The sequence below is a fragment of the Panthera pardus genome, unplaced genomic scaffold (assembly GCF_024362965.1).
Source record: "Panthera pardus isolate Hobbes unplaced genomic scaffold, ASM2436296v1 HiC_scaffold_15, whole genome shotgun sequence".
NCBI classification, from domain to species: Eukaryota; Metazoa; Chordata; class Mammalia; order Carnivora; family Felidae; genus Panthera; species Panthera pardus.
The window spans coordinates 5047176-5060471 of NW_026526710.1; the positions used below are offsets into that span (position 1 = coordinate 5047176).

At 46.4% G+C, this 13296-nt stretch overlaps 1 protein-coding gene across 1 annotated transcript in view; it reads left to right on the forward strand.

The window, feature by feature from the left end:
* Window positions 1–2983: 2983 nt before the first annotated feature.
* RPH3A (rabphilin 3A) overlaps window positions 2984–13296 on the forward strand; it is a 274290-nt gene continuing 263977 nt past the window's right edge. The window contains exon 1 of the mRNA XM_053902042.1: window positions 2984–3394. Coding sequence (XP_053758017.1) covers window positions 3242–3394 — 153 coding nt within the window. The 5' untranslated portion in view covers window positions 2984–3241. The remainder of the gene's footprint in view (window positions 3395–13296) is intronic.

The window sequence follows — 13296 nt, forward strand, 5'->3', positions numbered from 1 at the left end:
GAGTTCCAGCTGCTGCACCCCCTTCACAAACACTCGATATTGTCGGTCTTATTAGTATCAGCCATTCTGGTAGGTGCATAGTGGTGTCTCATCGAGGTTTTAATTTGCACTTTCCCGATGATTAGTGCTGTTGAACACCTTTTCAGGTGCTTATTGGCCACTTCTGTGCCGCCTTTTGTGAACTGTCTGTTCCGATATTTGGCCCACATATTATTGGGTTATTTGCTGATTGTTGAATTGTAAGATGATGTTCCAAAGGCAAGGAATGAAGTTATTCAAAATTCTCAGTGTGGCAGGAGAGGCTCCTAGCCTTCCTCTCTCTCTGGGGTCTGGCCAGGATAATGGGGGGATGGGGGGGTGGGGCTTTGGTAATCGAACTGAAGGTGGAGGGACAGAGATTAGTGTAGAAGCACGGAGGGGGAGGTTAACCCCAAGGTCACTTGGAGGACTAAAGCATAGTTTCCCTTGGAGTCCTGCCCCAGAAGGTCTGATAGGTAGGTCTGGGGTGGAGCCCGAGAATCTGCGTCTCTAACAAGTTCCCGGTTGCCGCCGATGCTGCTGGCTGAGGGACCACACGTTGAGTAGCACCTGAGAGATGACTGAGGCTAAGTGAGACCACAGCGAAGAGCTCTTACTCCCTCTTCTTCTCCTCCAGTGTGTATTCTCTGAAGCCCCTCCCTTCCTCTGCCCACCCACCCTGCTCGCAGAGTGGTTATCTATGGGATAGAATGGCTGAGAACCCACACTGTCAACATGGAGAGGCTCAAAGGGATCCAGGGGCCCCAGGGACCAAGGAGGAGAGGGAAAAGCATCAAGGCAGAGATCTTTGCCCACTGACTTCAAAGGGGTAGACACAGCAGTCACCCTGAAAGTTGAGAACAGAGGTCATGAACTTGTTGCACCTGGCCTCCTGGATTTGTCTCTCTCTCTCTCTCTCTCTCTCTCTCTTTTTGTGGTGGTGGGGAGTTGTTGCCACCGTGTTCAAAATTCTTTTGAATGAGTTCTCAACATTTATAAATCGACAGTAATGTAGGATCCTATTTATGGCTAATGGTTGCAACCAAGGTGTCCCAAAACTTCACAACAAGGGTACAGTTACGCCGTCAGTGATTCTGGCATTTGGGTTGAAGATCTATGGAAACATTTTGGGACACTGAGACCTGGAGAGACACCAAGAATCTATTACAAGTGGGGGTGTGTATCAGGTTTTGTTTTTTTTTTTAATGTTTATTTGTTTTAGAGAGACAGAGAGCGAGAAGGAGAGGGAGACACAGAAGCAGGCTCCAGGCTCCGAGCTGTCGGCACAGAGCCCGATATGGGGCTCAAACTCATGACCCACGAGATCATGACCTGAGCCGAAGTTGGGTGCTTAACCGACTGAGCCACCCAGGCGCCCTGGGTGTGTGTGTATGTGGGCGTGTATGTGCACACAGTTTTTCCTCATATGTGTGTTTATTGGGTTACAAGACTGTACAACCCTAATCAGAAACTTAACAGTAAAGACATTTCGATTTTGCAAGCAGCTGGTAAGAGGGAATTTACAAACTACAAAGAGTAAAATATAAATAAGGAAGCTACAAAAAAAAAAAAAAAGAAATGGAAAGGAAAGAACACCTACGTTTGCCAGTAACTTGAGATGGATGAAATAAGAAACATTTTCGATTTTAGTTAAACCTTTAGAATTTTTCAGAGCGCTTAAATGAGAAAAATAAGGAGGTGGAGACAGTGTGGGAGAGAGCACTGCCAATTTAGATGAAGCTAAAAATTTAAGTTCTTGCTCAACAATCCCAACAAATTGGCATTCAAAGTGTGCTATTAATAAAAATGCTCCTTTCAAAAGGAAGGCTTGATGTAAATCGCTTGCCACGCTAAGGCGCTCAGGGCATAAAGACTGGGTTCCAACTTCACTTTTGCTGTATATTAACTGTGTGACCTTGGGCAATTTACTCGACCTTTCTGAGCCTCAGTTTCCTTTTCTGTAAAATGGGGATAATGAAAGCTACTTCTTGGGGAAAGTGGACAAAATTCAGCATTAGGCCTTAGGCCAACCTCAAAAGGTCTGCAGGGGCCAAGAAGATCTTTTAAAGGAGCGAGGGAGCCTAGCGGACTAATCAGAGGCAACCCCTCTTTAAAGAGCCCCCTGCTTGTGAGCTCCTGCTTCCAGAAAAGTAGGCTCGGTTTGGCCCAAACTTTCTATCTTTTCTTTTAAAAAAAAAAATTTTTTTTTTTTTAATGTTTATTTATTTTTGAGACAGAGAGAGGCAGAGCATGAACAGGGGAGGGTCAGAGAGAGAGAGGGAGACACAGAATCTGAAACGGGCTCCGGGCTCTGAGCTGTCAGCACAGAGCCCAACGCGGGGCTCGAACTCTCGGACCGTGCGATCATGACCTGAGCCGAAGTCGGACGCTGAACCGACTGAGCCACCCAGGCGCCCCCAAACTTTCTATCTTTTCAAAGAACGACTGAAAATCCCCTTGTTTATGTGATCTTCCGGTTTTTAAGTTTTGGCAACCGATTCACATGTTTCTAAAACACCAGCTAAACCACGCAGAACAGACTCTGCAGGGCAGACTTGGCCCCAGTGCTCTGGTTTTTGCATCACTTGCCTTAAAGAGGAAGAGAATGAGATGGTTTCCATGCTGGAAAGATGCGTTGTTCCGTTTCGGCTTTGGTGACAGTCTGTCCTGCCCAACTCAAGCCGACAGGAATAACCACTAACGCTGTTGAGTGCCTACCACGTGCCGGACTCTGTTCCAAGGACTTCACCTGAAACATTTCCTGTAAGACTTCCGGTTACGACTCTTACTTCATTTGGGTCACAAAGGGGTTAAAAAAACCTGGTGGAAAGTCCATTTTCAGCACCGTTGAAGTCACGGATGTTCCTTCAGAGACTAGAGATGAAGGCGGACCCCGCGGGCCCGACCCCACGCCCTTTGATTTTCCTTTGGGGACCCTTCTTTGAGGGCAGAGGGTTCCTGTGTGCAAGCACACGTCCCTGTCTGTTGGGGATCAGCAAAGGGAGGGATTGACTCTCTGAATGGGGTTGGAGGACCGTGCGAATGGGTTCTGCCGGCTGAGCCACCCACCTGCAGAGACAACTAACTTTTCTGGGCGGAGGAGGCAGAGGGGGTGGTGGTCTTCCTGAGCCTTAGGCTTGGCTCGTGAACCCTCTATGACTCCCCCCGGGGCCACTGCTCCCACATCTAAGGGCAGAGCGCGCGCGCGCGCGCATGTGTGTGTATGTGTGCGTGGTGTGTGTGTCGGGCGGGGGGGGGACTTGGTGATCGAGGGTCACGCGCAGGTGGCTTTGCCGCTGCGGTGGCGGCGGTCGCAGAGGCGACACCGCTGGAGGCAGAGGAGGACGGGCAGCCGGCCCACCATCGCTGCGGGCGGGTAAGGTGGGCAGGGCGGGAGCTGCGGGGCAGGGAAGGGGGCCGGCCGCCGCGGGTCCGGCCTCCCGGAGCGGCAGCCTGCGCCGGGTAGGGGGTCGTGGGGGAGCCATGTGGGGCGGGGAGGGGACGCAGGACGCCGTCCGCGGGAATGGGACTGCTGGAGCTGGAGGATGCGCTAGAACTGGGGGTGGGGCGACGACGGAATTGGACGGCGAGGCGAAGGCACAGGACCCGCGGATCCCCTGGGTTTTGGGGGGCGGGTCCCTGCGAGTGGCTGCATCCGCGCGCGGAAAACAGGTGGTCGCTGGGTGCGAGCGGTCCCTCGGGGCGCAGCGGCCTGGCACCGACCGCGGCAGTGCCCCTCTTTCCCTCTTCGCCAGGCCGGCAGCGGGTCAACACCTCGCCAGGGTAGCCCCAGGGTGTTGGATGTGCGCCTAACCCGCGGGCCCAGGGGTTGCCGATCGCTGTGCGGTGCTGAGCCGAGCGGATGGACCGCGGGGCTGGCTGGAACCCCACCGGGGAGACTCAAGGTTGCTGTAGGCAGGATTGTGCGCGCGGTGCGGCCAGAACCGCCAAATTCTCGGGAAGCCAGAAAGCGAGACATTTATGTAAAATCACCTATAGATTTTGGCAATTAAACTTAAAAACACTTTTTATAATGAAAAGTTTGGAACATACAGAAAAATAGGGAAGCTAGTATAGTAAAATAATTTTCATTTTTAAAATACTGTATGAGTCAAATAAAACATGTTCCATGGCCACCTCTGGCTGCTCACTGCCCTGGTCCAAGCCCTGGCTACTCAAAGTGTGGCCCTGGACCCCAGCAGCGTCAGCACCGCTTGGGAGATGGTTAGAAACGCTGAATCTCAACCCCCACTCCAGACCTACTGAATTAGACTCTGGATTTTAATGAGATCCCCGGTTGATCTATATACATGTTAAGGTTTGAGAGGCACTGCTCTAGGCCTTTTTGCCTGGACAAATTTTATCATCCTCCTCCCTCATTGGTCTTCCTGCCTCCATGGTCACATTTTTTTTTTTTTTTTTTAATTGATTGTAGTCGGAGTTCTTAATAACCTAAGGCTCAGATCTCCAGACAATTTGGTGGAGGGGAGAATATTGTTTAGGAAAGCCTGGTTATATTCCATAGTAAAACTCATGGCGTTCACACTCGTCTTACCTTCTCCAGGGCCCTGCCAGAGCTCCTTCTCTCTTATAAATCTTATAGGATTGTTTTGAAGATGAAAGGAGGTAATATAAGTAAGAGCATTTGTATATATTTTTATTAGTCAGGACTCTTTCAGTGAAAAGAGTTAACCTAAACCAGCTTAGACTAAATAAATAAATAAATAAGTAAATGACTTTATAGTTTCAAGACTTGGAAAAGACTAAGGGAGGATTACAGGTACGGCTGGATCCAGAGGCTCAGATACTTGGAACTTGGACAATGGGGGCTGGACCAAAACCTGGACCAAAAAGGTTGACATTGGGAGCATGGTGGCTTCCAAAAAGAAAAAAAAAAAATGTGGGAAATAAATTGTTGGCGTGGAAGGATCAGATGTCCTTACTTAGTCAGAAACGATATTTGTTATTATTCTTTGTGGTTTTGTCTGATCTCCCCGAGTAGATTTCAAGTTCCTTGAGAGCTGTGGCTCTGTCTTCCTCCTCTTTGCATCCCCACATGTCAGATGTGGTGCATTTCACATAATGATGCTCAGGAAGTACTGAATCAAATGTAATTGACTCAAGTAGATTGAGTCTCTGAGACACCAGCCTCAGGCAAGCAATCTCTCTCCCCCTCTGAGTTACAGAGGAAGTCACTGTTCTCAAGCTCGTATAAAGAACATCACAGACTCTGACATCAGATGCCTTTGTTTCTCTCACTGCCACCGCTCAATTCAAAGTCAGTTTGTCTAGGAAAATGGGCCCAGCATGAGACCATTTCATACTGCGCAGCATTTTGTTATGCAAAGGTAACAGGGTTTTTCTCAGCGTGACCCCAGCGATAGTGCCTGTCTATGATTGTTACCTCAGAGTCAGGCAGGAAAACAGAAGCTTTCAATAGTATGTGTCAATCAGAGGGAGGTGCTGATTCCCTATTTTGTTAGGGGCCAAGATTCTTTTGAGAGGCAAAACTGTAATTTCCGGCAGCTCGTAAGAAAACAAAACATAACAAAAAAGCCCCTCAAATCACCAACCCCTCCTCCTCAAAACAACAAAAAAACCCAACCAGAAACAACCTTCCCATATCCAAAAACAAAAGCAAAACAATACAACCCCAAATCAAACAAAAACCAACCAAACAAACAAATAGAATGCAGAGAACTCTAGGAAGGTCTACAGAAGATTAGAAGTCTTGGGGCGCCTGGGTGGCGCAGTCGGTTAAGCGTCCAACTTCAGCCAGGTCACGATCTCGCGGTCTGTGAGTTCGAGCCCCGCGTCAGGCTCTGGGCTGATGGCTCAGAGCCTGGAGCCTGTTTCCGATTCTGTGTCTCCCTCTCTCTGCCCCTCCCCCGTTCATGCTCTGTCTGTCTCTCTCTGTCCCCCCCCAAAAAAAAATAAATAAAAAACGTTGAAAAAAAAAGAAAAAAAAAAAAGAAAAAAAAAAAAAGAAGTGTTTTAGAGGGGTACAATTCCTGGAATTGGATTTCTGTTCTTTTGGTCCAACCTGAATGGGAGAGACAGTAGGGAGTGTAAACATGACCCGAGAGGGATTCACAATTATTTGTCCTATGAATTCCATCATTAGAGATCTTTTTTTTTCTCTCCATCATTAGAGATCTTAATGGGTTAAGCTCCTATGTAAAAAAACAAAAACAAAGGCAAAAGTATCAGCCACTCACATTTCAGTCTGAACTAGTCACTTGTTGATAGCTAAGAGTTGTAAACTCAACGGTTTACATGGTCCAGGCATCACATGTCAACAAGTGAGCCAGGAAAATACAAGAATGGTAGGGATAGGATGAGTTGGAGAACACGTGCCCCGTCCACAGGGAGCGGCTGCAACTCAGCTCTGGGCAATCATTACCATGAGAAATTACAGGCTCAGTGTTACCATATTTTTTGGAACAGAAGATGGAAATCTAAATAATTTTTACGTGAAACCTTCCAAAAATTAAGAGAAAAAATTACCTGCTTTATCTACTAGTCCTTAACCTTTGCTCATCACAGTTTCCCTCGATAATCTGATCAAAGCTATAGAGCCCGGGAAATTTGTTTTGTACCCAATTTCATAGAGGGCCTCCTTCAATTCCGCTATGTGTCTGTACGTCAGAACCAACGCCTCCTCTGCCATTTATACTTCCCAAGAGAGGATCTGATTGGTGAATTTGCCATCATGAACCGTGTAGTACTTGTTTTTATCTATCAATCAATCAATCAATCAATCAATCAATCTATCCCTCTATCTATCAGAGAGAGATGGAAGAGAGAGAGAGAGAGAGAGAGAGAGAGAGAGAGAGAGAGAATCCCAAACAGGCTCCATCTGGGGCTAGGTCCAACAACCCTGGCATCATGCCCCAAGCCAAAATCAAGAGTCTGATGCTTGGGGTGCCTGGGTGGTTCAGGATGAATGTCCGACTTCAGCTCAGGTCATGATCTCACGGCTTGTGAGTTGGAGCCCCACTTCAGGCCCTGTGCTCACAGCTCAGAGCCTGGAACCTGCTTCTGATTCTGTGTCTCTTTCTCTCTCTGCCCCTCCCCCACTTGTGCTCTGTCTCTCTCTGTCTCTCAAAATAAATAAATGTAAAAAAAAAAAAGTTCCAACAAAGCAGTCTAAAAAAAAAAAAAAGAACTTGTAAAAAAAAAAAAAAAAGGAGTCTGATGCTCAACCCACTGAGTCACTGCACACGCCCCAGATGTGCAGCACTTCTATTGGATAGAATTTCATTCATGGTCTCCTTCTCATGTTGTGATTGGTTGCCATTAGCTTGGGCATTGATTCTGCGTCCAATCAGGTGTGGCCAGTGGCTGCAGGGCTGGCTGTTCAGAACAAAGTATCTCACGGGTTACTTTTCTCAGAGGCAGACATGGGCACCCAGATCCTTTGCATTTCATGACTTGTTCTCCAGGATGCCTCCTCGCTGACACACCTCCATCCCCCCATTCTCTCTTTCCGTTTGGAAAACCCCCTCCTTCCGCCCTTTCATCTTTTTATATTAAAAAAAAAATCTGGTAAAGTAGTTAATTTCAGTTTGTCACAGTCTCAGTTAAAAAATGAGTCTATCAAAGTAATGAAAGTACACATTTAAAAAGATTATAACATTTACATCAAAATATTAGTTTCCTGTTCCTGTCCTGGTCCATCCCTAGACACAACTATTTTCAACTCCCTTAGCTATCTCTTAGGGAATTTACCCATGTTCATATTTCTGTTCTTGAGTTTGGCATATATTTCTAGTTATTTCATTCACTTAATCATTAATCAGTTAATTAATTAAACGTATATACAGGAAGCACCTACAATGGGCTAGGGGCCCACACCGTGATGGGTAGAGGGATGAGCAAAACCAGAGGCTGATCTATGATTAATCAAAGAATCACACGATTATGTGTAAGATGGCAAGTGCTGTAAGTAAACCCAGGAAAGGTATGTTGCACCCTGAGAGATCATAAAGGGGAATTTGATCTGGTCAAGGGAATCAGTGAAGGCTTCCCTGAAGAAAGTCGACTGAACTGAGATCTAAAAAGTGAGCAGTCGTAAAAGCCCCGGGAGAGAGGGAAGAGGGGAAAGGAAAAGCATTTCAGGTAGAGGGAACAGCGCATGCAAAATCCGTGGAGAGAAGGGGTATGGTGGATATCAGAAACCATTTTCCTGCCCACCTGGGACTGCAGTCTCTAAATGAACCTTCGTAGGGGACACTTGGAAGACAGGCATTGTGGTTAAGACGTGGGTCACAGTTTCAGATCTTGTCTCCCCAACGCATTAGCTGTTTGCTCTCAGACAAGACACCTAAATTCTGAGTCTCCGTTTTCTTACCTAAAATGCGGTTTCTAAAAGGGAGACGGTTCTGTGATGAGCATGAAATGATACAATTCTTGTAAAGTTTTGCTCAGTGCCTGTCATACGAGAAGTGGTCAAAAAATGCTCATTGATATTATCACTACATCATTTTTGTTCTCTCTCTAAATGTCAGCAGATGGGGCAAATCTAGGCTGAATCCTGAGGTTGAGGGCTAGCAGAGTCTGGAGGGCAAACAAAGCTTCGGTTTGAGCTGGTGACCACGTCTGATGTTTTCAGATCACGGCAGAGACAGAGAGAGAGAGAGAGAGAGAGAGAGAGAGAGAGAGAGAGCATGGATTTTGAAAGTCACCCTGAGCTTGGTGTTTTCCTGGTCTGCAGCCATTAGCCCTGATTATAGGAAGTGCTTCAGAGCTGTGTGGAATCTCTCACTGCCTGTTAGGACTGTCTGGGCAGGAGGCAGAAAGTGGATGCGTTGGGGTCAGACATGCCTAGAGTGCATCACAAGACTCTAGTGCCACGTCCAAGGCTCAGAATCTGAGAGTCCAGCCTTTCGGCCAGACAGCTGTGCTGGTCATTCTCCTTCTGTCTTGTCTGGGATTCCAAAAACCCACTTTATTTTGACCTTGCCCCTGACCTTGGTGGGCACCCTGAACCCAGGTAACAGGTTGTCTATGGTTTGTTACAACGATGATGATGTGGGCATTAAAGCTGCAGGAAGACTAGCATTTCTCCGTCACTCCCTCTCTCTTTCTCCCTACCTCTGTGCCTCTGTCCCTCTCTGTGCCTCACTCTGTCTCTGCCAGTTTGTCTTCCTATCTGTCTCTGCCTCTGTCTTCCTCTCAGTCTCCATCATCATCATCATCGTCATTATTACCATTATTATTATCATTATCTCTTTGTCTTTCTATATGTCTCTTTGCCGTCCGGGTCTCAGTCTTTTGTCTCTGTTTCTCTCTGCTCATCTCTCCATTTTTCTCCAGGCTTAACATCAAGTTCTTTCTCTTTATCTCTTGGTCTCTTTCTGTCTCCCCTGCCCGCCCCACGCATCTCTTCCATCTCCCAAGCCCTTATTTTTTTAAATTTTTTTATTTTTTAAAATTCTTTATATTTGAGAGAGAGACAGAGAGACAGAGTGCGAGTAGGGGAGGGGCAGAGAGAGGGGGAGACACGGAATCCGAAGCAGGCTCCAGGCTCCGAGCTGTCATCACAGAGCCCGACACGGGGCTTGAACCCATGAACCGCGAGATCGTGACCTGAGCCAAAATTGGACGCTCAACCGACTGAGCCCCCCGGGCGCCCCCTCAAGCCCTGCTCTAAGATTCTATGATTTTATGAAAATAGTCCAGCCCCCTCAACAAGACCACTTGTAACCAAGGACTGGGCCAACATCATTTTTGTATTTTGTATTGAGGGCAGTGGGGGAAGTTAGCTGCTGTGGATTTTGATATAGTTTAGTCAAGACAGCCTTTTTATTAGCAAATTCGTGTGGATTGGTTCACCAGATGTAAGATGTGACTAAAATATTAAATTCCTACACTGCCAGAGCACTAATGGATTCGGAAGGTAAATTATAGAAGCGTGTTCTCCCACAGGAATTCCGACATTTAAAATTAATTTTTTCTTAATTCTGTGTCCACCGCGTTACACACTGGTTTTGAGGAGGAACATTCAAACCCAAGTTCTTGATGAGCACCCTAATAGAGGAGAACAGTAGTAATTAAATTAGAAGTGTAAAAATTGTTCTTCGGTTCCTTCCTGCAAGTTTTCTTACCTCGGGGAGCATGAACAAGAGGAAATGTTCTGCAGAGTCTTGACAAAATTAAGATGATCAGCTTTTATGGAAATGAGCACATCCACAGATAAAATGGTTGGGGGAAAAAAAACCCCACCTATCCAAAGCTTGGGACGAGTTTTAAGATTTTTCCTCCCTCCCTCCTTCTCTTCCTCCGTTTCTTCTCCCTTTCTTTCCTTTTTCTTTTCCTTTCTGTGTAGTATTCCTCCCATCTATATGATGCCTGGGTCGGTAGCCTGTGGTGCTTGAAACTGAACTGACATTCAAGACACCTGGCTTCCACCCCAGCCTTGTTGCTTACCAGCTGTGTGACCTTGGGAAAGTTACTCAGCTTCCCTGGGCTTCAGTGTCCTCTTGTGCTGAGCAAGAAGCTTCTGGAGGAGATGACCAGTAGTATTTTTCTCAGGTCTAAAATTCCTTGAAGCACACCCCAACAAATGTTTACTGAAAAAAATTTTTTAAAAATGTTTGCTTATTTATTTTGAGAGGGAGTGCAAACAGGGGAGGAGCAGAGAGAGAGGGAGAGAGAGAATCCCTAGCAGGCTCCACACTGTCAGCACAGAGCCTGATGTGGAGCTCGAACCCACGAACCGTGAGATCATGACCTGAGCCCCAATCGAGTCAGATGCTTAACTGACTGAGCCATCCAGGCTCGCCAATATTTAATTTTTTTAATCTGCAGTTTTGCCCTTGTTATGAAGAGGACATATTCATTAAACAATTAAAAAAACAAACAAACAAATGGAAACTATCTATATTCCTATCACCCAAGGAGCACTGTGAACATTTTGATGCATTCCCTTTCAAGTTTTTTTTGATACATAGTTTCAATATGTGGGTTGTTTATATTGTGTGCAACTCTTGGGTGTTCTCTTCTCTTCAGTTAGAATTTTCTCCTTGGGCATGTCTCCCAGTCCTTCTGTCTTACGAATATTTTTAATGGGTACATAATATTTCATCCAGCACCTGTATGTACATAACCATTCCCTGTTCACATCAGCTTTTCTCTTTTTCTGGCTACTTCAGCTGGGGAGACTCAGAATTGTCTAAGGCCCCTCTGCACTGTTTTAGAGCTTTAACAGACAACTGGGGTCCAGCTGCATGAATCTGGATGGCAGGTACATTTTGTTTAAACTAAAGAGGGTTTTTATTTTTTATTTTTTTAATTTTTTTTAAATTTTTTTTAACGTTTCATTTATTTTTGAGACAGGGAGAGACAGAGCATGAACAGGGGAGGGTCAGAGAGAGGGAGACACAGAATCTGAAATAGGCTCCAGGCTCTGAGCTGTCAGCACAGAGCCCGAAGCGGGGCTTGAACTCGCGAACCGTGAGATCATGACCTGAGCCGAAGTCGGCTGCTTAACCGACTGAGCCACCCAGGCGTCCCTAAAGAGGGTTTTTAATAATTAATTAATTTTAGGGGTGCCTGGGTGGTTCTGTCGGTTAAGCATCAGCTCAGGTCATGATTTCACAGTTCATGAGTTTGAACCCCGCCCTGGGCTCTGTGCTGACAGCTTGGAGCCTGGAACCTCCTTCAATTTTCTCCCTCTCTCTCTCTCTCTGTCCCTTCCCCACTTGTATGCTCTCTATCAAAAGTAAAGAAATAAAACATCAAAAAATTAATTTAATTCCCACATTAAAAAAAACAAAAACTAAGATCGCACACACAAAAATCCAGATTTCCAATGTCTCTTAGAAATGTAAAAATAAGCCCCAGTAGCAATACGCAGGTGGTGTCGAGGGGCAATTGTCCCTTTCACTGGGCACCGTCTCCTTGTTTGTCCCCTGAGACCACCTCCTCTCATTTAGTGGTCCCTGTGGGCATTTGAGTTCGAGACCTCTGGGCGAGTTTATTGTGTATGAGCTGAAGCCTGGTACCAGTTAGGCACAGGCTGTGATGTGCTGAACTTTTCAGCCTCCGAACGGGATCCAGTAAATACATTCTGGGCACTGTGCCACTCAGGCTGTTTTTACAGGTGCTGTGGGGATTGTGGGGCTGAATTTCTGTGCTCTGCATTGTTTTTGGTGGCTTGTGCTTAGAAATGAAATCATTGCCAGGATGCAGGGACAGACAACTCGGCAAGACTCCTAACCTCGTCTTGAGAATCCAGGACTATGATAGACCATCATTTATTTCTTTTTACCTGTAGTTTTATGTGTGTGGCCGGCTGCATTCTGAAGTCTTTAAAAAAAAATTTTTTTTTTAACGTTTATTTATTTTTGAGACAGAGAGAGACAGAGCATGAATGGGGGAGGGTCAGAGAGAGAGGGAGACACAGAATCCGAAAGAGGATCCAGGCTCTGAGCGGTCAGCACAGAGCCCGATGCGGGGCTCGAACTCACAGACCGTGAGATCATGACCTGAGCCAAAGTCAGACGCTTAACCCACTGAGCCACCCAGGCGCACCATCTGAAGTCTTAATTTAGGAGCCTTGGCCAGGCCATCTGCAACCAGACCCTTCCTGGAACATGCTGCAATTGTAACTATATCCTTATTTGTGAGCTTATTCGTATGTGTCTCCCTGTGGCAGAGATAGTAATGCTCATCAGATATTCCATATGCTCTGCCGCCTTCCTCGCCCCCTTGTGGTGAAGTGGGGCCACGTGATCAGTGCTGGCCAATGAGCTCTGAGCACAGGGGTGTGGTCACTTCCTGGTCTAAGCATAGGAAAGGCTGTGAGTTCTCACTGTGTCTGTCTATGCCCTGTGGAATGTGAGGGCCTCATGATCAAAATGTGAGATCAGAGTATCATTTCAGCCTGGATTCCTGAATTACCTGGACCCGCGACAGACTGTGACAGAAGAGTAAACTTTTGTTGCGTTAAGACACTGGGATTTTGAAGTGCTTGTTACTGCAGCATACCCTAGCTTAAGCTGACTGATACATCCTCTTAGAATTGATGAGTAGCGATTATACATTCATGTCCACAAAAGCCTTTGGCAGATAGCCAGGGTTGAATAAATGTTATAGAATGGATAAACGAACACACGTGGTGTTTTTAGACTATACATACACCCAACTCTTTTTCCCTCCTGGGATGGCAGTTAGATTAGAAGGACACCCTCCTGGGGCAGAAAAGGAGAACACACATTTATTGAGCACCATCTATTTTGGCAGTTATTATCTACATTGAAAGAAGAGGAAAAA